The following is a 23,628-nucleotide window of genomic DNA, read 5'->3' as shown; positions in this document are numbered from 1 at the left end:
GAGCTGACATTGGGCCAGTCTGGCAAGGAAAGCTGTGCCGAGCCCTTCATGCCATCAGCTCCTGGGAGAGGAGGGAAGGGAGGGCACAGAGCCTGAGTATGGGAGAGGATTAATTGCATGACTTTGATCTCCTGGAGATGATAAAAGCAGTTCAGCTGCTGCAGCGGGATGGAAGCTTCTCTCAGATGAGGAGCTGGATGTATTGAAAAAGGCTAGAGCTGCTCTCAGCTACGTGGTGTAATGGTTCTCTGGCAGTGCTCTACAGCTGGCTAGGAGAGGAATGGAAGAAATAAATTATTATTATGAAATACTAAAATCTTTTTGTCAGAAGAACCTCACAGGGTGTATTTACATGGCACTGTATAAATGCACCTGGAGATGTCAGCTAACTGTGACCACTGCTGCCCACAGCTGTAGCTGTCTGTGCTGCCAGAAGCCTTTTAGCCTGGTCAGGGCATTGCTCTGCATCCAACTTTCCCACATAATCCAAACAGCTATGCACAACCCAGCCTCAGGACAGCTTGCACAATGCAGGGTTCTGCAGAAATGTTCCTTCAGAAGCCCGGCTGCATAAAAACACTGCCTTTCTGGTGGGATGTGGAGCAGTATTAGGACACCTAGCTGGCTCTCCTCTTCACCTGAGCAGCCATGCACCCTGCAGGAAATTCAGCCTTTATTCTGCAGGGAGAGCTTTCAGCCCCGTGAGTGCAGCCCTGCAAAGTCACGTTCCAAGGCTGTCGTGTTCCATAGCAAAATTAGTGACTCTGGCAAAATCCAAATGTTTGCTAATGAGACACCTCACCTCTAAGCCAACCCATCCCATTTTAGACCAAAAAAGCTCTCTCAGGCATGAGTCATCTCCTCCCCATCTCTCACTGTACTCAGGTGATTTGCATGAGAAGAGTGATAAGTTTGTCAGTTCTGGAAGAAACCCATGGGCTGATCTTATCTCTTGGACAGTTGCTGGAAGTCTTGTCTTTAAATCCTGAGCTTGGAGGTTGTTTAAGGTCCTGTTTCCAAGCCTGATGAGGATTCAGTTATCCATTATTTTACCCAAAAGAATCTATAATTACCTGTGAACATTGGCATAAACTGAGCAGTTATACCCTCATGTTTACAGTATCTAAAGAAAAGTCATTTGCTGCTGCTGCCAGAAGGGATATCACAGCTTGTCTAACGTTCAGGGCCCTAAGCAGCTTCTTGGAAACCCAGTGGTATTTTCATTTTGCAGGCTGGTTGCTCCATTAAGTAGAATAAACAATAATCTTTGGTCTCAACTTGGTAGTGCAGCACTCTAAGATGAACTGCTGGTCATCCCCATTAGTGCAGGATTGTATAAAAAAAAAAAAAAAGGGTTATCCCACTGCAGGGCAGAAGACTGCTGTGATCAAGACATCTCCTTTGTGCCTGTCCAACAAGGTCATTGTTATCAAAGGACAGACAAATAAGTCAAACTGGCACTGAAATAAGCCAGAGTATAAGAGGGCCAGAGATCAGTCTGGGTCTCTACTAGATAGGACCTTCCTGGTAGTGGCCTCTTGGCAAAGGGAGAGGAGGAGAAGGAGAAGGAGAAGGAGAAGGAGAAGGAGAAGGAGAAGGAGAAGGAGAAGGAGAAGGAGAAGGAGAAGGAGAAGGAGAAGGAGAAGGAGAAGGAGAAGGAGAAGGAGAAGGAGAAGGAAGCTTTTTCTCATCCTGTGTCCTAGTTGGAATTAAGGTCCTGACGTACAGCTAAAGCAGGTGTATCTACACCCATAATAATCCTGCAGAATAGCCCTGGATAACCATTTAGGGCAGAGTGACACACTATTGCAAGTACCCTAATTGGTTTTCTGGTTGTGTGTTGGATCCAGTACCTTGACATGGGGGTGGACTGGCCAGTGGAGACATAACCAGCAAGGCCCCTTGGCTTCTCCTGAGGCCTTGCAGGGGAACCAGGAGCAACCATGATAACTGTCCTGGGCACTTCCAGCATTCCCAGACTACCACAGGAAAGGCTCTAAGGTCTTCAAGCTCTCCATTCTCTAAAGAGGGTGGAGAAAAAGGGGGAAAATACATGAAAGGCTAATCAGAAGAGGGAACAAAACGGTGCACGGAGATGAAAGCTCTGTGCCATGGGCGATGGAATCTCTCCAGCCCAGCCTGGCAGCTGGTATGGAGCAGTGTTTGTGGGAGACAGGGATAGATAGCTACACAGAGAGATGGGCAGATAGTAGAAGTTGGGGTATTCTTCTGCTGGAAAAGTTTTCAGCTTGTTTTGTTCCAGGTTTGATGTGAAGGGGGTTCGAGTCCAGACAGGACGAGGAGGAACTGGGAGGATGTGGCAGGAAGAGTCAGGATGAAACCATTCATCCCGCTGAATGTTTGGAGAACCTTTTAGTTTGGATTATTTGTCTCCAGCTCTTATCTAGTGCTTGTTCTTCTGCTGTGTCAGTGTCCATTGGCTTCCCCAGCCTGTGGTTCCCTCCATTTCTCTACAAGGAAGGACATCCTTCTCTTTGGGCCTGAGGAATGGTGGCATGGCTGCTCCCCAAATCAATATTACACACTGCAGAGCATGGAGTAGGGCACAACAGGGTCAGAACAAGAGGTGGGGTGATAGGAGGAGAAGGAAAAAAGGTTAAATGGAAGCAGGAATGAGACGAGAAAGAGGATTTCAGGAGAGCCACCTCTTCCCTTCTCAAGCTCTTGTGAAAGCCTAAGTGCCTGCAAACCTGATTCTGGCTATTTTAACTATCTTAGATTTTCCCCCCTGCAGCAAGGGCAGGGGGCCAGCAACCTCCACCCCGTTCTTGCCAGCAGAAGTTATTATTATTTTTTTGTTCCCTGACAGCAATGCCCTGGTAATTTTGGTGCTCTTGTTCCAACATGACCAGCCTTCCTCTCTGCCCTTTGCAGGCAGCCAGCAGGAGAGAGACAGACAATCCTTTCTCATTGCTGTGTGTGGACAGGCTGCTGGAGCACAGTCTATGCCTGCCTGCATGCAGGCAACAGAAGACATTATTTCTAGACCTTTGTTTGGATGCAGAGCTTGGCTAATTGGCCAGGTGCAATTGGAACCTTTGACAGTTTTATTCAGTCCCTGTAGGATTCAGCAGAAACCTTCAGGGCCTCATGCAAGAACACAAATAAAGGACACCCACTCAACTCCATCACACATCCCATGGGACAGGCTGGATGGGGTTTTCCAGCAGGGCAGGGTACTGATAACTCACACACATGCACATGCACAGACAAAACACTCATTAAAACTAAGCATGCACTTCCCAGGCCTTGTAAGGGACAGCAGAAAGAACCAAGGAACTGTGTCTCCAGGCCACAAAAGCTGATGGCAGTTCCCCTTTAATAACAGCTTCCACTTCCATTGTAGCCCTCTGGCCTTGCAGGTTGTATAACCAAGCAGCAACAAACGAAAATGTGCATTAATTGCAGCTGGCCTCTCTCAGGAGTCTTGTGCATCTCCCACCTGTGAACGCTGCTGTCAGTTTGTGCATCTCAGCATCGCCCAGGCTCCAAACGGGAATTAGGGTGATTAACCCTAATTAATTAACCACAAGGGCTTTCAAACCCCAGGGCAGAGTGGTAACTGGCTCCAGAGGGGGGAAGCAGGAGCCGTGGTTGGGCACTGAGTGAGGGACAATTTGCCTGGGTCAGGAGAAGCCAACCCTTTGCCTTGTGGCTCAGCAGATGTGAAGATAAACCAAAAAAATCCGTCCGGTGTGACTCCCAGCTGGGATACAGTACATGTTATGTGATAGAGAGCAGAGTGAGCTCTTACTCCTCAGGAGATATGAGCATTTTCAGTGGTACAGACATTCAAGTGTGTCATTAAATTCCAATTCATCTGCCTTCATTACAGTCCTTCTCCAGCACTAGAAAGCTGAGTTGTGATCCTGCTTTCTTTCATTTTTTTCATTAAATCATGGAAGAATTTCATGGATGTGGCCAGGCAAATCCAGATAGTCACTTCAGAGTGGTAGAGTTCCCTTCCATCAGCTGGTGTGCAATAATCCAGTGCAAACAAGGTGTTAATCAGCTGAACAGGGTTTTGCAATCTTATAAACCAGAAACATCCCCAGTGTGCACATGGGTGTCAGGCAGCTCCTGTGGGCTTTTTAGGCCAAAATTTTGGAGCATTCCCTGTGGTGGCTGGAGTTCTGGGCTCAATAGCCAATCTGTTGGCAGTGGGGACAGGAGCATCAGAGATCTCAGTGAGCTGCTGCTGCAATTCCTTCTCCAGTTAGGAGAGTATTTCCATGAGTTTTGCTGCTGATGGAGCCCTATTAGCCTCTCACTAACCTGGGAAAATTTTAAAAGCTCCACAGCCACTGGGCTCCCTGCTGAGTTCTCTTCACCTGCTGAGATGTTAAAAGCATGATTAGGAAGAGAAAAAAACCAATATGACAGAAAAGCAAACAGGATTTTTCAAGCCATCTTGTCATAACACATTAAGGAATGTTGATTTATTATTGTAAAGGCATCAAATAAATGTTTAGCCCCATGGCTGGTGCCAAATGTGAATAATCCCAGAGAACAAGTGGGAACGGTGAGCAGTAGTCACGTTCCAAGCAGCTGCTCCTTGCTCCCTCCTTCACCTGCCTCGTGTTTCCTGCAGCCATTTGAAATTTCCTCCTGCCTGTCTTGCTCAGACAGACATACACAAAAAGTATGGTACAACTGAAGACAATACTTTTAATTAAAGCTTTCTGGCTTTGCACCAGAAATGAGAGTTGAGATGGGTTCATGCAGCTGGGATTTACATGACTTTCAGGACACAAAAGTGCATGTGCTCACAGCACTGCACATGCACATGGCATCCCCATGCAATGCATTTCCCAGGGTAGCAGGAATCTGTGTCACTGCTTGCAGTGCTCAGGAGGATTCACTCTGCCTTTTGTTGGTGTGAAAAAGCAGAACATCCCTTCACAGGGAAGAGAGACCTTGATAACTGGGAGTGGACAAAAACACTCACATGTGTCAGCCTTGATGACTTTCAGGAGATCAAACATTACATATACAATTTCTATCATTGGCAAGGCAGTTGTAAAATGATCTAGAGCTGCTTTTCCCTAAAAGTGAAGAGTCAAGGCACTCAGCAAGGACTGTTACGAAACCAGACATGGAAACAAAGCCTCAACTCCATCCTTTCCACACTTGCATCTTCTCAGCTTAGTCATGGACAGGCCAAAAAGAGGCAATTAAGATGATTTTGTTTCAACTTTAGTTTATTATAACCACAATTCTTCATTCCTGCATCCAGCCTATTCCCTGTGGTTAAACTACTGTGTATTTTTCAGAAATCCCTCAAATCTTGGAATTGTTAGAGGACTCATCCTGTGTCTCAGCAAGGCTTAAATAACATTCCAACATTATTTTCGACTGTGCACCTTATTTTTAGCCTGAATGCATTTGTTCTAGCAGTTGAGCAGAGGGTATTTCCCAAGACAAACTTTTGTCAAAACACTGTAAATTACAAAGAGCAACGCTCAGCACAGGGAAAACAGGAGTAGAGACTTGTTAAGAGACTTGTTAAGAGGCCAGACTTGTGCCAGCACATGCAGAATGCTTCTTACTTAGGGGCATAAGAAAAGTTTTGTTTTCATGGTCCTGCAGCTTTTCTCACCTAATGCCTTGCCAACCCTCGACTGATGCAGGCATCTGGTAGGTGTTCCCCCTCCTCCATGGTCTTTGTGATCAGAGAGCAGCAGCAACACCTCCACAGAGGGATTCATGCTGGGAGGGGATGGATTACCCTCTGGGGGTATCTGTCTTCCTCCTCTGATCACAAAGGGAACCTGAAACAGGGCAGGTGGGCAGGCTGATCTTGGGCATTCAGGGATTTGATCAGCCCTGGCTTTTCTTGCATGCTGAGTCTTGGAGCTCAAAGGGTTTCTTTCTTGGCAGGTCTGATTTCCACGACTTCACGGCAGCTGGATCGAGAATACAAGGCTGAACATATCCTAGAGGTGGGTAATGATGATTGTAATTAGCTTTATTTACCTACAAGTGTATTAAGTCCTCAAAGAGCTTTCCTTGCAAGTTGGAGCACAGAGAAGGAATCTCATCCCATCAGTTCCCAACTGCTGGGAAACTTAATTAAATGGTGTGTGTTAACCCAAGAGACAGCTGCAGCAGTACTGCGGGGTTTATTATTTTCTTGCTGAAGACTGGAGCAAAAGTTCTGTTCTGGAAGCTGTGGGAATGCAGGAAGAGGATTGGAACTGTCCTCTGGCAGGATGGTTTATACGTTATGAGAGAAAGAACAAGCCAGAGGAATCCACCCTCATTTATCTCATTGTATGGGATATTGCTGTGTAGCTTTAGTCACCAGCCCTCATCCTCAGCTGCTCACAACTATGAGTATTCCCATCAGAGGGATCTGGAGGTTTTTGAGTTTATCACAGTCTATCATTTCTCTCTGCAATGTAACATGCTGGGAGCATGCACAGACAGGGCAGGGTGAGGATGGCTGGTACCCCACCAAGCCATTGCAATACAAATGTTTTCAGATGTGTGATCGCTAATGACCAGCCTGACCCAGGGCAGCTGGAGGCAGGAGCCCTGCAAACTCACCCCCCTGTGCATGGACAGGCCCTGCACAGTGCCAGCTACAGCCACCAGGCTTTCCCTTGCAGAGAGGAGCAGTGCTTTTGAAAATGTTGACATACAAATGCAGACCCACACAAAAAAGCCCCTAGCTGAGTCATTGCCCACCAGGATGGAGGCTGGCTGCTGACACTCTAGGTCACCCCTGGGAGCCCTGTCACCTACTCCCTTTGCTTGCTGACAGGTGGCTGTCTCTGACAACGGAGAGCCAGCCCTGAAGTCCACCAGCAGAGTCGTGATCCAAGTCCTGGATGCCAACGACAGCCCTCCCAGTTTCCCCCACAAGCTGTTCATGGTGCAGCTCCCCGAGAGAGAGGCCTCAGAGACCCCACTGCCAGTCTACAGGCTGATTGCTTCCGACCGTGACCAGGGCCAGAACAGCCAGGTCACCTACACCATCGAGGAGGAAGAGGAGGGGATATTCACCATCAACCCCACCACTGGCACAGTCTTCTCCAGGAAGGCTTTTCCTGCTTCCGAATACAACATACTCACGGTGAGAGGAGAGGGAAACACAGAGAGCTGGTGGGCAGAGACAGGCAGAGAGAGGAGGAGAGAAAAGGGTTCAGAAACAGAAAAGATAAAAGGAAAGAGATGGAGAAAATGATGTAGTGGAGAGGAGGAGAGCTTGAACAAGGCAAATGTGTTAAGAGGGAGAGAAAGTGGGAGGGAATGATAAGAAATGCAGAAGGTAGGAACCTATTAAAGATGGACAATAAATTTAAAATTTAATTGTCCAGCCTACCTTCAGAGAGGAATACAGTGATCCATGATCCCATATGGATGTGGACCCAAACACGAACAGTCCCTGGGTTCCATCATGCCTCTATATGGCATTCTGATCAGGCCATGGAGCTTGGACGTAGGTTCAAAGCCTTCCCACAATCTGTGGGTCCTTGCAACAAGGCTTGTGATCCAGGTCTCTGCTATGGATAGAGCTTGGCAGATTTACTTGACGGTAAAGAGGAATTTGGGTTTTGCATGGCTCTGCCATCAGAGCATGGACCACTGGCTCAAGATTTGTTTCATGGGATTTTGGGCACTCTGGGAGCTGAAACTCCTGCTGGGTAGGAGAGGGAGCTTTCCATGGAGTTCCCATGAGCTAACTCAGCTTTCTCCCTGCCTGCACGTGCCTTTCTCTGCAGGTCAAGGCCACAGATGGTGGCAGCCCCCCACTCTCCTCCCACGTGAGGCTGCACATCAGCTGGGTCGCCCGGCCCGGCCCTTCCTCAGAGCCACTGGCTTTTGATGAGCCCCACTTCAACTTTGCCGTGATGGAGACAGACCCTGTGAACCACATGGTGGGAGTGATCAGCATCGAGATGGGCCCCAGCCAAGTGTGGTTTAACATCACAGGTGAGACCCAGGAATCAGAGCAGGGCAGCTGTGTCTGGAGTGTTTGCTCCCTTGGCTGGCAGCGCTCGCGTGCCTGAGCTAATGGGGTTGTTCCTTTAGGTGGAGGTGAGCTGTGGGGAAAGCTTCCTCACAGGTACTGGAAGGTTTAAACAGTCATTAGACAAAGCTGCCCATCCAAAGCCTCCAGTGCCAAGTGCAATTACCCAACATGTTTTTTAATGACAATCTGGAACTTGCCTGTGTTTGAGGTGTTCTCCGATGTCGCACAAGAGGCAGGGCATGCCAGTGCCAGCTCCTCCTGGGAATCAAGTGACACTGCTGGTTTTGTTAGAACTGCCTGCAAGGATCCAGGCGTGTGGCTGAGTGCTACAGATACCCCCCATTTCTTCCTCCATGTTGAGTCTTGAGCAGGGAACTGAGAAGGAAGCATTCCTCAAAGACCTGGTCTGCCCTAACTTGTGGGGCTCTCGCTTCCTCCTCACCACATCCCAGGGGTGATTAAGAATCAGATCATCCACATCCATCACATGGAATGTGGAACTCTAGGGACTGCTCTAAGGTACACAACTCAGAGGGGACGTGGGCTGTGACCCCAGGGGACTCTCCAGGCAGCATGTGCAGAACTGGTCCTACCAACGAGGGCCAATTGTGCTCATGTAATTTGATGTTTTGAAGTGGTGCCCCAATCTACCTTGAACAGCCTTTCCCTGGTACTGCCTGCAGGGCCTGCCCTTGTCAGACAAAGCCTTAATTGGGCAAGTGAATAGTTTTTCCCCTTACTGTGTTAGGGCAGGGATAATGGTGTATAAATACAATTAATCAACAAGACATACACCACTACAAGGAGCAAGACAATATCAGTGAAAGGTTTATCCAGCATTAGTAGTGTCTGCTTGGGTCTTCAGAATTAACAGTGTATTCCTTTGAATGTTCTTCCATCATTTCTCTTCTGAGTGCTGGAGCATAGCTTGACCTCATCTTTCCCAGTTCCTAGAGCTCCAAGTGATGCTGAAGGTTCTCTTTGTTTCTATCCTGATGGAAAAAGACAGGACTTTATTTTCCTTGCAAGGGAAGGAAAGCATCACTGGCAGCCAAGGGGGTGATTCAGAGATCCAGGAGCCTTTGGCGCCTCATTCAAAGTTTCCCATTTCCCACACCACAAACATTCTGTCACTGGGATTGATGGAGTCTGCAAAAACTCTGACAAAGCAACATCACTCTTCATCTCTTTCCTTTTCTGGGCTGCTTCTTTCCATTTGGCACTGTGCACAGGGAGCTCTTCTCTCTTTTCTCAGGGAAAGACATCCATGGGTCTCTCTGTCTCCACTTCTTTCTGTCTCCTTCCCAGCAGGAGAGCAGTGGTCCAGATGGCTGGTGAGCACTGCATTGCTGCAGCAAGGGAAAACATGTCATTTTACAATCAGCAAAGATTTTACCAGCTGGTAATACAATCAAGTAGAATCCAGAGTATCCAGTAGCCAGGAGGGAAGAAGTTGAGACCTGAGATAAAAAACAGAAAACTGTTTCAGCTTTTCCATATCTCAGAGCAGCTTTGCAGGGTTAAATGTGCAAGTGTGGCCCAACAGGCCCCAGCAAGCGAGGCATGAGAAAGGAGCTGCCATGCCAGGGCTGAGCAGCAGTAGGGTGAGGGACAGCCTTCTGCTGCTGAGCTGCTCAGGCCTGCTGTTCCTGGCAGTTCTCTGCCATCTGGGTTGGAGGCAACGGGCTCTGCTCACCCTGGAAGCACCGTCTGTCTCCCCAACTGTTGGAATGTTGGGAATTCAGGTAGCCCACAGGCCCCCAGCCATGGTGATGAGGACCGTTGCTGATATGCCCACAGTGTGATTTTGAATCAGAAGCCAGAAAGAGCCCTGTTCTACCCAGCAGGTCCCTGATCCATGCTAAGCCAGTGATGGTGCATGGCTGGAAACCTTGTGCCAAATAAACCAATGTTCAAATGTGCCTGTTGCCAATCTAGCCAGGACATGGCATGAATAAATGCATCCTTTCCCCTTCTCTCTTCCTCTTCATTTTCTCTAATTCCCCTCACCTTCCTTTTCACACTCCTCTGTCGCTATCTGTGACTATCTCTTTGTCCAGCTATCCTTGTACTCCCTAACTCCTGTGTCCATCTATCACACATAGTTTTGACTTTCCAGATTTGGGAGAAACCCTTCCTGTGGCACTATCCCCAATCTAACTGACTGTAAGTGCCCTCCTGTTTCCCTTTTTTGTCTCCCCCTTGTCCCAGGTGGTGATGATGACATGGATTTTGACATTGAAAAGAGTACAGGCAGCATGGTCATTGCAAGGCCCCTGGATGCAAGGAAGAAATCAAGCTATAACCTGACAGTAGAAGTCACTGATGGGTCCAGTACGATCAAAACGCAGGTAATATTTTTTTTTTTTAGTGGAGACCCCGTTGAGAGGGAGCAATGCCAAAGGGAACCTTTCTTCTGAGTCTGCTGAGCTCTGGTTGAGGTGCCAGGCACAGAAATCTCTTTACACTGTGATCCTCCATTACACAGTGACCCTTACACCAAGCTAAAATTGCTTTTATGTTATTGGAAACACAGCTTAAGATCAAAGAGAGATGCAAAGGATGAAAAAAGGACTTGTTTGCTTTCCCATTCCCCAGTTTCTCATCTGCAGAGAACTCAAGTCATTAAACACTAGCAGGACTGAAAGCTGTGGCAAGATGTGACATTGCAGGGAGGATGAGGTGCCAGCAAAGGCATACTGGCCTCAGCCCCAGCATGGCCTCTCCCAGCACTTCCATCCCCATCTGTCACCTGTGCACAAATATGTCCCTGATTTGGGTCTTCCTGCTACTACTTTGTAGGAAAGCCTGGCTCTTTCCTCTTGACCCCGGGCAGCACACAAGGACACATCTACACCACCAGCCAAGCTGGGGTGGCAGCTCACACACTCAGACCTCAGCTTGGTCTCAGCTGCTCAGGCTGAATTCCAACACATCTGGGTAAACCTCTTAAGGGAAGTGTGTGCACAGTTAGGTCAGGCTTGGGTCCGTGTTCCCATGTCAAAAGGTGCTCCTGGAATATGCTATCACAAATCCATCTGCAAGAGGTGAGGTCAGGCCCAGAGAGTGAGTGGGGCAACTACAAAGATGCTGTGTGCTCTTGAGTTGCCACATATAATAAACTAAGTGCTGGTAAAAGGAGGCACTTCACTCTCAGGCATGTCCCTGAGCCACAGCTTAAAATGATGAGATTTTGCCCATCTTTACCTGCCCCGTGGAGGAGTGTTCAAGGCATGATCTTTCACTAGTCATTCTCTCCACACACAAGGAGCAGCCAAAAATCCAGCCCTCGATGCACAGGAAGGCCCAGGGCGTGAGTCACCTGTCAGTAATGCTTATCATGGGAAATTCACTGTGGGGGATGATGAGTGAGGAACTCCACCATTCCTGTGAAACGTGATGCTAACGATGGCCGTTTGTCTCAACTACCTTCAAGTATTGTTCCAAATAAACAAACAAAGCCCCACCTTGCCTAGTGTGCATTACCTGCCACCTTGCATCTCATCCCTACATTTATTTTGGCACTCAGAGCCTCTAGCAGATGTCAAGAAACCTGCTCGTGTGAAACCCCCATGGCATGCTCAGGTTTGCTAAAGGAAGCAAATTATAACACTTGGTTGGGGCTTCCTAAGATGCAGGAATCCCATCAGTGGGAGGGTCGGGGCAGCCAGGGGAGGAGACCACACAGGAGAAAGCAGTGACTTCCCCGGCAGGATTCAGGATTCCTGGCGTGTGCTGTTAAATGCAGAGAGGAAAACTTGGTTAAAAAGGGTAGAACAGAAATTTTGCTTCTCCACACACTTGCTGCCCTTGATATAGGCCAGCCGCTCCCTTCTTTTACCAAATATGCCCTTCTGTCAGCTTTCTGTTGAGTAAATAATGGGGGTTGCTGTGTAGGCACCAGCCAGCAGCAAAGCTGGCACCACGGCTGAGCTGCTGCTGCTTTCCATGGCAGGCTGGGATTGTTTCCCCGTGTGCCAAGTGCAGGCACGTTCACTCTGACTGCCTTGCCAAAGTGGAGAGACTTTAAAAAAATGAGAGGAAGCAAACTGAAAAACACAAAAGGGGAAGGCACAGCAGGAGTTCCTTGGGATGAAGGACAAAAGGGCTCCTGGTCATCATGGATGGCAAAGCTCCAAGAGCTGGAAAACTGTGATGGTTACAGCACTCAGAGTGTGTCAATGCCCAAGGGTTGGTAGATGAGATTTTACATGGCTGCATGTCCAGTTGCTGCCCTCACTGTGCTGTCTCCCCCACAGGCATTTATCCATGTGATTGACATCAACCAGCACCGTCCCCAGTTCCTTGAGAGCCATTACGAGGTGAGGATTCCTGAAGATACCCCCTCAGGGAGAGAAATCCTTCAAGTCAGTGCAACAGACAAGGACAAAGGAAAGGGGCTCATCTACACCCTCCATGGCAGTGTGGACCCCAAAAGCGCAAGACTTTTCCAGCTGGATCCAGGCAATGGAGTCCTCACAACAGCAGAAGGCTTCAGTTCCCAGCCCATGCCTCAGCACACCCTCACAGTGATGGTGAGTCCTAACCAAGCCTTGCTGAGTCCACCAGCTTGGCTGGGATATATGGGTCACTGGAGAAATTAAAGTGGTTCTAGCCTTTGAGGGAGGATTTGTCTAGAACAATAGGGAAGAGGAAAGCAGGGTGTTAACCTTTACTGTATGGCTAAATGTAGTTAACACCCTGCATTCCTCTAACCACCTTCTTTGGAGGGCCACTGGATTCTTATAAAAGGAAGCACAGTGTATAATAGTTAATGTTTGGTTTCAAATTCAAGGCTGAGCTTTGGTGCTGAAACTTCCAAGCTCATTCCCAGACAAGGGATTGGTACTATTACAAAACACCCACCTCTGGTAAGAGTGCTGGTGAGTTACTTGGAAGATGGTGCAGGCAAGGCTGGCTTGTCCCTGGGTGTGACTGTTCCTGCTCCCTCTCTGCCATTCAGGTACGAGACCAGGAGGTCCCCATCAAGCGGAACTTTGTCCGAGTCATCATCCACGTGGACAGCTGCAACCTTCACCCTCCCCAGTTCAGCAGCATCCACTACGAAGCAGAAGTGCTGGACTCAGCAGTGGTGGGCACAGAGGTCATACAAGTCAGAGCCCTTGATCAGGACCAGGGAGCTAATGCTGAAATCCACTACTCCCTCCAGGCAGGTAAGAGCCATGCAATGAGACCATTTAGGTTATGATCATACCTGCATTACTGTGCTCTAACTGGTGCACTAGCTTTTTTTCTGGGCCTGTACAGTTCCAAAATGTGATTTTCTTCCTACCCAGAAAAAAAATCTGGAGTGACTAGGTAAATTCCATAGTACAGAATATGAGTATCTTTTCTTAAGAAGACAGCTTAATGTTGAGTCACTGGTCTAAGAAAAAATTGTGACTGGACGAGTTAGAACAACCTAAAATCTGCTCCTCTTTGTCCATGGGAACTATTCAGCTGTTAGGCAAAAGTACTCCAAATTCCCACAGGAGTCATCATCATTCCACTATTTATACCAAGAAACACATCCTCAAGGAATGGTGAGAACCCTCTCTGCATTGACTGGTGGTGGTTTTGAGTCATTCATGGTCAGTGGGCAAATAATTTATCGTTCCCTATAAAGGCTAAAACTTGAGTATTTATATCTGTGCCACACAGTCTATTTAGCCTGTAAACTCTTTGCAGGAGACAAGCCATCCTTTGCTCCATCTTTCTCACTGCAATTTAGATCAAGGACTGAGGAATTTAATTGCTCCTGAAGTATTGGTAATTACAAGCATGACAGGGCTTGAAGGAACTAGTACTGTCTGTGCTACCATGTTCTGCACACGAGGCAAAAGCTTCAAGCACATGCTCTGCCACCACTAAATATGCTTAAATTAGAAGGGTGTTTATCGCCAATTTACATTTTGATTGATTCAAATGTTAGCTCACAGATCTCAGTGGGTTCATTGTTCTTAAAATTATTTAGAAATTAATTATTTTCTCACAGTAAAAGAGACAGATGTTAATCAGGTCTGCAAAGAGGAGAATATATGAAAAAGAGTTGCAGAAAACAAAAACCAGTAAGGTGTCTGCATTCTTCACTCTGTAATTTCTCTTCTTGCAGGTAATGGGGAAGGCTTCTTTAGCATCAACCCATATTCTGGAATTGTTACAGTTGCCCAGAAACTGGACCCATCCAGGCAGGAGCGATTTACTCTTATTGTAAAGGCAGAAGATCAGGGGTTTCCTCAGCTTAAAGATTCTGCTACAGTACATGTCCACATTAGACCCTCGGATCGAACCCCTCCAAAATTTCCAGAGACTGAATACATCACAGAGATCAGTGAATCCACTGCTGTTGGCTCTCCTCTGATCCAGGTTTCAGCCACAAGCTTGTCACCAGTCAGCTATGAAATAAAAGATGGAAATGGAGATGGAGTGTTCTCCATGAACTATCAGTCAGGCCTTATTTCCACTCAGAAGAGCTTAGATTTTGAGCAGGTGTCTTTTTACCAGTTGAAGGTCCGTGGTACCAACATGGCAGGAGCATTTATGGACACTGTGGTGCTCATCTATGTCGTAGATGAGAATGACAATGTGCCTGTCTTTGTTAAGCCTTCCTTCATTGGCTGGATCATGGAGAATGCCCCATCACAAAGCATGGTTCTGGACGAAAGCAATGCTCCCCTTGTGACATATGCAACAGATGCTGATCAAGACTCCAATGCTTTGCTAGTCTATGAGATTTTGGAACCAGAGGCACTGAAATATTTCACAGTGGATCCCAGCACAGGGACGCTGACCACTCGTGCTGATATAGACTATGAGCTCACCCCAGTTTTCCACTTCAGTGTACATGTGCACGACAGCGGAAGTCCCAGCTTGTTTGCATCCAAGCCTGCCAAGGTCACAATCCGCGTTAAAGATGTCAATGATTCACCTCCAGTCTTTCTCAGAGACACTTATGACATTTCTGTCTTGCTACCTGCCCACCCAGGGATGGAGCTTTTGTCAGTGCAGGCAAAAGATGCAGATTCAGAGGTGACCTACAGCCTCGTGGAAGGGAACCTTGATAATGCTTTCTATATCCATCCACTAACTGGTCTCATCTCCATTCTTAACACTACTGGCCTGAGAAGCTACCGAGAGCTCACAGTCAGAGCTGGTGATGGATTATATAAGAGCACTGCTCTGGTTAAGCTAAATTTAACTCGGGCACAAAGTTCCAGCCTGAAATTTGATCAAGACATATATACAGCAACTGTGATGGAGAACTCAACAGATGAGAAGACTCTAACTATTCTTGGGGTCAAAGGGTATCAGCTAAATGAACCCCTTTCCTATTCACTTTTGAATGAAAAAGAAAGGTTCAAAATGATCCAAGCCTCCGGGGTTCTTCAGACCAAAGGTGTGAAATTTGACCGCGAAATGCAAGACATGCATGAGGTAGCTGTGGAAGTGAAGGACAACAGGAAGCCACCAAGAGTGTCCCAGGCCACAGTCAGAGTTTATGTAGAGGATGTCAATGACAACCCCCCACAGTTTGAGAATGTGCCATACTATGCCTCCGTGCAGGATGGCACAGAACCAGGGGATGTCCTTTTTCAGGTGTCAGCAACAGACAAAGACATAGGGGCTAATGGAGCTGTTACCTACTCATTTGCAGAGGAATACAAATACTTTTGGATTGACCCTTACCTAGGAGACATCTCCCTTAAGAGGCCTCTTGATTATCAAGCTCTAAATAAATACAACCTCCGGGTCATTGCTAAGGACAAAGGGGAGCCTCCCTTGCACGCTGAAGAGGAGGTTGTGATCAGTGTGAGGAACAGATCCAACCCTCTGTTCCAAAGTTTGTACTACCGAGTGAAGGTGCCAGAAAACGTCCCCCCATACACCTCCATCCTACACATCCAGGCCCGCAGCCCTGAAGGCTTGCGCCTCATCTACAACATTGTGGAAGAAGATTCCCTGAAACTCTTCAACACCGACTTCAAAACTGGTGTCCTCACTGTCACAGGGCAGCTGGACTATGAGCTAGAGACAAAACACGCATTCACTGTTAGAGCCACAGACACAGCACTTGGATCCTTTTCAGAAGCCAGAGTAGAGGTGGAGGTGGAGGACATTAATGACAACCCTCCCGTATTCTCTCAGATCATTTACACAGCATCTGTCTCGGAGAGTTTGCCACCACAGACCCCTGTTGTCCAGCTCTTTGCCTCTGATAAGGATTCGGGCAGAAACAAAGTGGTCTCCTATCAGATCATGGATGATGGTTCAGATGCTGCCAAGTTCTTTAATATTGATGCCAGCACAGGGCAAATAACAACAGCTCAAGCACTTGATTATGAAACAAATCAGCAGTTCCGCATGAAAGTCCGAGCTGCTGATCATGGGGTGCCTCCACTCAGCAGCGATGCCCTGGTGATCGTAGATGTGACAGACATCAATGACAACCCCCCTGAGTTCAGCCAGCTTCAGTATGAAGCCAAGGTCAGTGAAATGGCTACGTGTGGGCACATCGTGATCAAAGTCCAGGCCCTGGACCCTGACAGTGGAGACACCACCCGGCTGGAATACGTGATCCTCTCGGGTAATGACAACAGGCATTTTGCCATCAACAGCACTTCGGGGATAATATCCATGTTCAACCGCTGCAAAAAAGACTTGGAGCCGTCTTACAATCTCAGAGTTTCTGCTTCAGATGGAGTTTTCAAGAGCACTGTGCCTGTGTATATCAACACCACAAATGCCAACAAATACAGCCCCTCTTTTCAGCAGAATGTGTACGAGGCAGAGCTGGCAGAAAATGCTGAGATAGGAACCAAAGTGATTGAGCTGCTGGCTATTGACCCAGATGGTGGCCCATATGGCACCATAGACTACACCATCATAAATAAACTCGCCCATGAGAAGTTCTCCATAGATAATAAGGGCTGTATTGCCACACTGCAAAAACTGGACAGGGAAAATTCCACAGAAAGAGTCATTGCCATTAAAGTCATGGCCAAGGATGGGGGTGGGAAAGTGGCCTTCTGCACTGTCAAAATAATCCTTACAGATGAGAATGACAACCCACCTCTATTCAAAGCCTCTGAATACACACTGTCCATCCAGTCCAATGTTAGCAAAGGCTCCCCTGTCATCCAGGTACTGGCTTACGATGCTGATGAAGGTGCAAATGCAGATGTCATTTACTCTGTTGATTCTGTGGAAGATGTGGCAGAAGACCTCGTAGAGATCAATGCTGCCACTGGGGTTGTTAAGGTCAAGGAGAGCCTTATTGGTTTAGAAAACAGAGCCTTTAACTTCAAGGTGAAAGCTGAAGATGGCAGACCTCCTCACTGGAACTCCCTTGTTCCAGTGAATCTCCAGATTGTCCCCAGGGAGGTGACATTGCCAAGGTTTTCTGAGCCCCTTTATACATTCTCTGCATCTGAGGATCTTCCAGAAGGGTCAGAAATAGGGTCAGTCAAAGCTTTTGCAGAGGATCCCATTATATACAGCCTGGTGAAGGGAACCACTACAGAAAGTAACAAGGATGAGGTGTTCACACTGGACGAACAAACAGGGGCCTTGAAAGTCAAAAAACCTATGGATCATGAGACCACCAAGTGGTACCAGGTTGATGTCATGGCTCACTGCTCACACCTGGAGACTGAGCTGGTCTCTCTGGTCTCTGTGAATATCCAAGTGCAGGATGTGAATGACAACAGACCTGTTTTTGAGGCAGATCCCTACAGAGCTTTTGTCATGGAGAACATGCCTTCAGGAACCACAGTCATTCAAGTGACAGCTAATGACCAGGACATGGGAAGTGATGGGCAGGTGACCTACAGTCTGGAATCAGAATCTGGCAGCCTCCGCGGGCTCTTCACCATCGACGGTGAGAGCGGGTGGATCACCACCCTGAAAGAGCTGGACTGTGAAGACCAGGAGATCTATCGCTTCTACGTGGTGGCCACCGACCACGGCAGGAAGGTCCAGCTCTCCTCCCAAACCCTGGTGGAGGTCACTGTCTCTGATGAAAATGACAACGCCCCGCAGTTCACCTCAGATTTCTACAAGGGGTCGGTCATTGAGAACGCGGAGCCGGGGCAGGTCGTTGTCACCCTGAGCACCATCGACGCCGACATCTCCGAGCAGAACCGCCGCGTCACATGCTACATTACTGGTGAGTTCCTCCTGGCCTGGAATCTCCAGTGGGCTGGAGGAGAGTATCATCTCAAAGCGAGGATTTGGTACCCTTGTCTTACAGATTATTAGTACAGAAACAATGTGTCTTGGTTTAGAAAGACAGGTGTCCGCCAGGGAAAGCTGGAGCTTCCCTTGGAATGGAGAATGTAAACCTCTTCCCTCCAAATTATCATAATTTTGCAGTTAGGGGCTTTCAGGCAAAGATATGGGAATAGGAATAGCAGTTCTTTACAAGGTATATTAAAAATACAACTGTAGTAGTACAAAAAACCAAACCAACCAACCAACCAAGCAAAATCCTAGAAACACTGACAGAGTCACACAGTTCTGTCAGAAGCAGGAGATGTAGGCTGAGCTCTTTCACGAGCTGGACTCAAATGAATCTGGGGAATTCAAAACCCTTTAGTAACTGCAGTGGGTAGAATGATCATTAAAATAACTATCTCACCACTGAATCGTCCTATTTCTCTGGGAATAAATAAATAAATAAGATACGAATAGGTAATTACACTGTACTGTAGAAATATTTATTTACACTTTCTTAACAGAGGAATAATTAAGACAGTGTAATTGTAATATCTATTGGAAGGACAGGAGAGGCAATACAGCAGGAGGGAAGATTTTTCTCACACAGATACTGTGATCTGTTTTTAGGTTCTTTGACCCAGCTTTTTCTCCTTCCAGCACTGCGGTCAGTTTACACATCACACATACACCTGTAGCCTGTCTGTGCTTTTTAATAACTATATATAACTTTTTGGTATTGAATGTGTTTCCTACAAAACCACTTGGAGGCTGACTTAATAACAAGGCTACAGTTAGTCACTCTGCACTGGAGATATTTAAGACTGTCATGTCAATCTTAGTAAAGGTTTTAGCTAACAAGAAATACTAAAAATTACTCTTGCATCCCTGAAACATCACATGTGCCAACTGAAATTAACTACTGCTGCAAAATAACAAAAGAGTTACACTGGAATGTTTGCTGTGCATCTGCACAAGTAGAAGCTTGCTCTTATGGTATTTCTTGACCCTAAAGGGTCTTTCTAAGACCTGGAGCAGATACTTCAAATTAAAATGTTTGTTCAGACTCAAACAAGGACCCTTCAGGGTCAAAACATTAGCCCAGATCATGCTGCAGCCTGTTATCTATTATTGTAACCATCCAAAACAGGGGAGGAATGCTGGTACTCTCATTTGGTTTATGGCATGCCTAGGTATTTGCAAGCCTTTAGGAGGAAAGATTTAATCCATTATATATTAACATTTCTGCCATCTTAAAGGTAGTAGTAACTTCCAAGTACTTTTAAACCTGAGAGGATGCACACTTATATTAGGGGTGAACACCTTGTTCTCTCTGCTCTGCATGTACAAATACAGGTCAGACTGTACAAATAAACATGGAAATGCAGCAAAAGAGAGGATTAGGTGAACACAGAGCCCAGCTTCCTCCTGTCCACATTATTTTCAAATGCACACAAACTAAATCTGGTCATGGGCTGGTGTTTCCCAGCATCAGAAGAGCTAGTATAGGTGCCATTGTGCCTCCACAACCTCATCACTGCAGCACAAATGAAAGCAGAAAGGGAGTGAATTTAATTTATCCCACTGTGCAAGACTCTTCAGAGTCCAACACAGATTCCACAGCCAGCTCTCTTCACTGTATCCCATTGCCTGAACTGTTTCCTCCTGGGTCAGCAGAGGACACCAGTTCCCGCCCAGGAGAGAGGGATTCTCCAGTGGCAGCATCCAGCCCATTTAAAATCCAGCAAATATAACAACAGTAGGAGCAGCATGAATCTGGTGGACCAGAGAGTCTGCCTAGTCTGGATTTACCTGTCTCTCATCATTTGGCTCTTACAGAAACAAAAAGCAGCCCCAGAAAACAAAGCTATATGTTAAATGCCTCTATAGGTTAAGAGGAAGTACAACTGTACATAGTATCATAACAGTAAGATCCAAACAATGTCTGCAGGGTATTTACAACTCTTGGATTCCTTTAGGAACATGCACCAAGAAAGACTGATAGGCTTTGGGAAGGTGAGACAGCGTGGTTTTGAGGCAATGAATATGCACATTTGCAGAACATCGCTGACTTTTCTGCAGACAGTTGTTTTATTTTCCCACTGTAACGTGCAGACAGGGAATAACTAAAACTAAACTGTGCAGTGAGGTTGACCAGAAGCTTCTCACCTGGTGGATGCACCACCAGTGCCCTCTCTGCATCACCAGTGTGAGTCAGAGAGTCATAGAATCATTTAGGTTCGAAAAGGTCTCTAAGAGCATCCAAGTCCTTCTGGTTTCCTAAGGAACCATCAGTGGGCATGCCTGTGTTCCCTTTCCTTATCACTTCTGACTTTCAGCACTTACTAAATGCCTTTTTTTACTTGCTTCCTGCCCCCTTCTAGAAGGAGATGTACTAGGACAGTTCACAGTTGATCAGATTGAGGGCGAGTGGACAATTTCTTCCAAGAAGCCTCTGGACAGAGAAGATACAGAGAAATATCTCCTCAAGGTTATGGCCTCTGATGGGAAATTTCAGGCTACCACCGAAGTGGAAATTTTTGTACTGGATATCAATGACAACAGCCCTGAGTGTGGCCAGGTAAGACATCTGTTCTGGGACATCAAGGACATAAAGGGTGATCCTGGGAGGGAAAGAACACAATAGAAAAGAAGAAAGAACAGGCAGAGCATGTTAAAGGATTTGGCTTGTCATAATTCTTCTCACACGATCCTGTTGCTTTGATTATGTTTAACAATTTTAATTAAGCTGCATGTCAAGCAAGAATATTAAATCTAGCCTCCAAGCATGTTTGCCAGCAGCAAGTGAGAGCCTAAGCATTATGAAGAGTAATTTTTGGAGATAAACAATGCCAGGAAGCCTCCTGGGAAGGGGCATGTAAATTACAGAGTTTTATATCCTGCTAAGCTGGGAGATTCCCATCAGGAGGTTTGTAGCTGTAGAGAGCTGATCGCTGGTGTGGACGTCACCCGTGGTGAGAACGAACAGAGGTGGTTACTTCCCAAAGGAGATTCAAAGGCTTGTGTGAAATGAGCTCACTCGTCCCAGTCCACACCCCAGCAGCCAAAAACGGGAGGCACATTGTGTTCCCCTATAAATCACAGGGTTTATCCTTCTCTGTGAAGCCTCTGTGGGTCTGTCCTCCCCCCATACGGGATGGAGGTATTTTGGAGATGGCTCAGATGCCAATGATTTCTTCTGTTCTGTCCAGATACTGTACACTGGGAGAGTCTCTGAAGATGCTGGGCCAGGTCTTTTCATTTTGAAGATATCAGCGACGGACCCGGACGTGGGCAGCAATGCCCAGATAACCTACAGTCTGCACGGCCCCGGCGCCGAGGAGTTCCGCCTGGGCCCACACACAGGTGAGGGCAGGGCAATGGGAGGCTTTTATCCTCCTCCTCTTCCTCACACACGCCCGGGAAATGCAAGCTGCCAGCACAGCTCAACACGAGGAGCTGTTCATTCCAGCTGTCCCAAGCTAGGAAGGAATGGCCACAGCATAGAGGAGAGTGAGCTCCACATCATCCTGTTTGCTCTCATTACAAATGTTAAAATGAAGGGCAGACACTATTGCTAGCAGCCAGGTATCAAGGAGGAGAGAAGAGCAAGTGTCTGCCTTGAGCCAAAGAAACAAGTTCTAAATCCCAAAACACCTCTTATTGGGTCTTGGGCAGTGTAATTACCCAAACAGACTTGATGATAATTCTAGAGATCACTTGGAGTTCATTACATTGCAGAAAGCTCAGTGCAATGAGGTTTAGAAGTACAATTTATTTATGAACAGTTCTAGCCCAGTTCATGATGGCATCCCTTGGATGAAGTTCAGCTGAACTTGCAGGACTGCCCATGCAAAGCCTTGCCAGGGCCCTGGCTGGCAATGATCCAAGGATAGCCCTGAGCAATGTGGCGTGGACACACCACCACTATTAGCCCAATTACTGTCTCCCACGGTTCATCCAGGAAAACAGCTGAACCTCTCCGAGGTCTTGCAGGCTGCAGCTGTGATTGCTGGAGACACAACCACCTCCTGCAAGAGCTCAGGACTTCTGAATGACAGAATCAGTATGATTTCAGCAGAAGCCATTTATTGTTTACATTAAACTACAATTATAGATTCTAAATTGTTTGTTCACTCATCATCTCATTGGCTGGCTTGCCTGTCCACGAGGCAAGCACACATCCTTCAGGACATCTAATTGGTCAGGGTCCATTATCACATTGTGCCTCCTTTATCTAGGTCTAACATTCTTGGTTGACAGTTTCTCAGGCTCTTGGTTCTTATTTTAGTCATGTTTTTCTCAGTAAATTCTCTTGATGAGGTCCTGAGAGTTCTGCTAACAAAAGCTGCAGGTGGTTTGATAAGTTTTCTCACAAACGGTTTGGCTGGTAAACAGAGTGGCCTAAGCTTTGCAAATACATCACTACAACCTCCCGTCCTTTCCCACAGGGGAGCTGACCACATCTGCACCCCTGGACCGTGAGCAGAAGCCCACGTATCACCTTGTGGCCAAGGCCACTGACGGCGGGGGCCGCTCGTGCCAGGCTGATGTGACACTGATCATCGAGGACACCAACGACAACGCGCCCAGGTTCTTCCCCAGCCACTGCGCCGTGGCCGTCTTCGATAACACCACGACCAAGACACCCATCGCTGTGGTTGCTGCCAGGGACCTCGATGAAGGTGAGTCAGAATGGGATTTATGTGTGAGTAGAGTTCTTCTTTCATTCTCAACAGAAGCCTTTGAAACATAAGGAAGTGCTGCAGAAATGGGCTTAGATGATTGAATCTTGGCGAAGATGCGCCTGGATCTCATTGCTGACATGTTCTTGACTACTGGGCTGGCATCAGCATTTTTGTGACCCTGTTGGGAGAGCTGTATCTGTAGAAACTTGCAGACCTTCTTTGAGAATGTGCTCAGTAACTGTAGCTGTGATACACAGCACAAACTGTGACACAGGGATCCAAACTAGACAGAAACTTTTTCAAAGGTGGAGATTGAGAGTGAGTGTAATAAAGGAAAAAATGAGGTTTAGATAGGGGTAGGTAATATGGATGGAGAGGTCGTCTTGAAGACACAGAGCTTCTCAGAAAAATAGGTAAGGCTCCTAAGAAAGGAACTTTCTCCAGCAGAGGCTGAATTTAGAGAAGCAAGATCATATTAATCTTCTTTGGAAGCAGATACAAAAAGAAATTACATTTGAAACCAAGGTAATAAAAATGGGGAACACTAGTAAATGCAGACAGCTGACACTGGTGAGGCTGGCTAGATGACTGAACCTGTAGGGACACACAATGTTTGTATGATGTTCATACAGCCTCCATTTCCCCTGGGAATTGAAGGTCATTCAGTTCATATAATGCATTATAAATAATGCATTATAAATAAACCCAGCAGCATCCCTACCCTTGCAT

General features: G+C 47.0%; 1 protein-coding gene across 1 annotated transcript in view; it reads left to right on the top strand.

Moving 5' to 3' along the window:
• Nucleotides 1–23,628, top strand: part of FAT2 (FAT atypical cadherin 2) — a 45,307-nt gene that overhangs the window by 4,534 nt on the left and 17,145 nt on the right. The window contains exons 3-12 of the mRNA XM_066329562.1: nt 5,902–5,963; nt 6,788–7,099; nt 7,749–7,959; nt 10,211–10,350; nt 12,259–12,534; nt 12,963–13,173; nt 14,112–18,164; nt 20,596–20,792; nt 21,424–21,577; nt 22,663–22,896. Coding sequence (XP_066185659.1) covers nt 5,902–5,963; nt 6,788–7,099; nt 7,749–7,959; nt 10,211–10,350; nt 12,259–12,534; nt 12,963–13,173; nt 14,112–18,164; nt 20,596–20,792; nt 21,424–21,577; nt 22,663–22,896 — 5,850 coding nt within the window. The remainder of the gene's footprint in view (nt 1–5,901; nt 5,964–6,787; nt 7,100–7,748; nt 7,960–10,210; nt 10,351–12,258; nt 12,535–12,962; nt 13,174–14,111; nt 18,165–20,595; nt 20,793–21,423; nt 21,578–22,662; nt 22,897–23,628) is intronic.

The sequence above is a fragment of the Sylvia atricapilla genome, chromosome 14, assembly GCF_009819655.1.
Source record: "Sylvia atricapilla isolate bSylAtr1 chromosome 14, bSylAtr1.pri, whole genome shotgun sequence".
Classification (NCBI taxonomy): domain Eukaryota; kingdom Metazoa; phylum Chordata; class Aves; order Passeriformes; family Sylviidae; genus Sylvia; species Sylvia atricapilla.
Note: the sequence above shows the minus strand (reverse complement) of the source record. Positions and strands in the feature narration are given on the sequence as shown.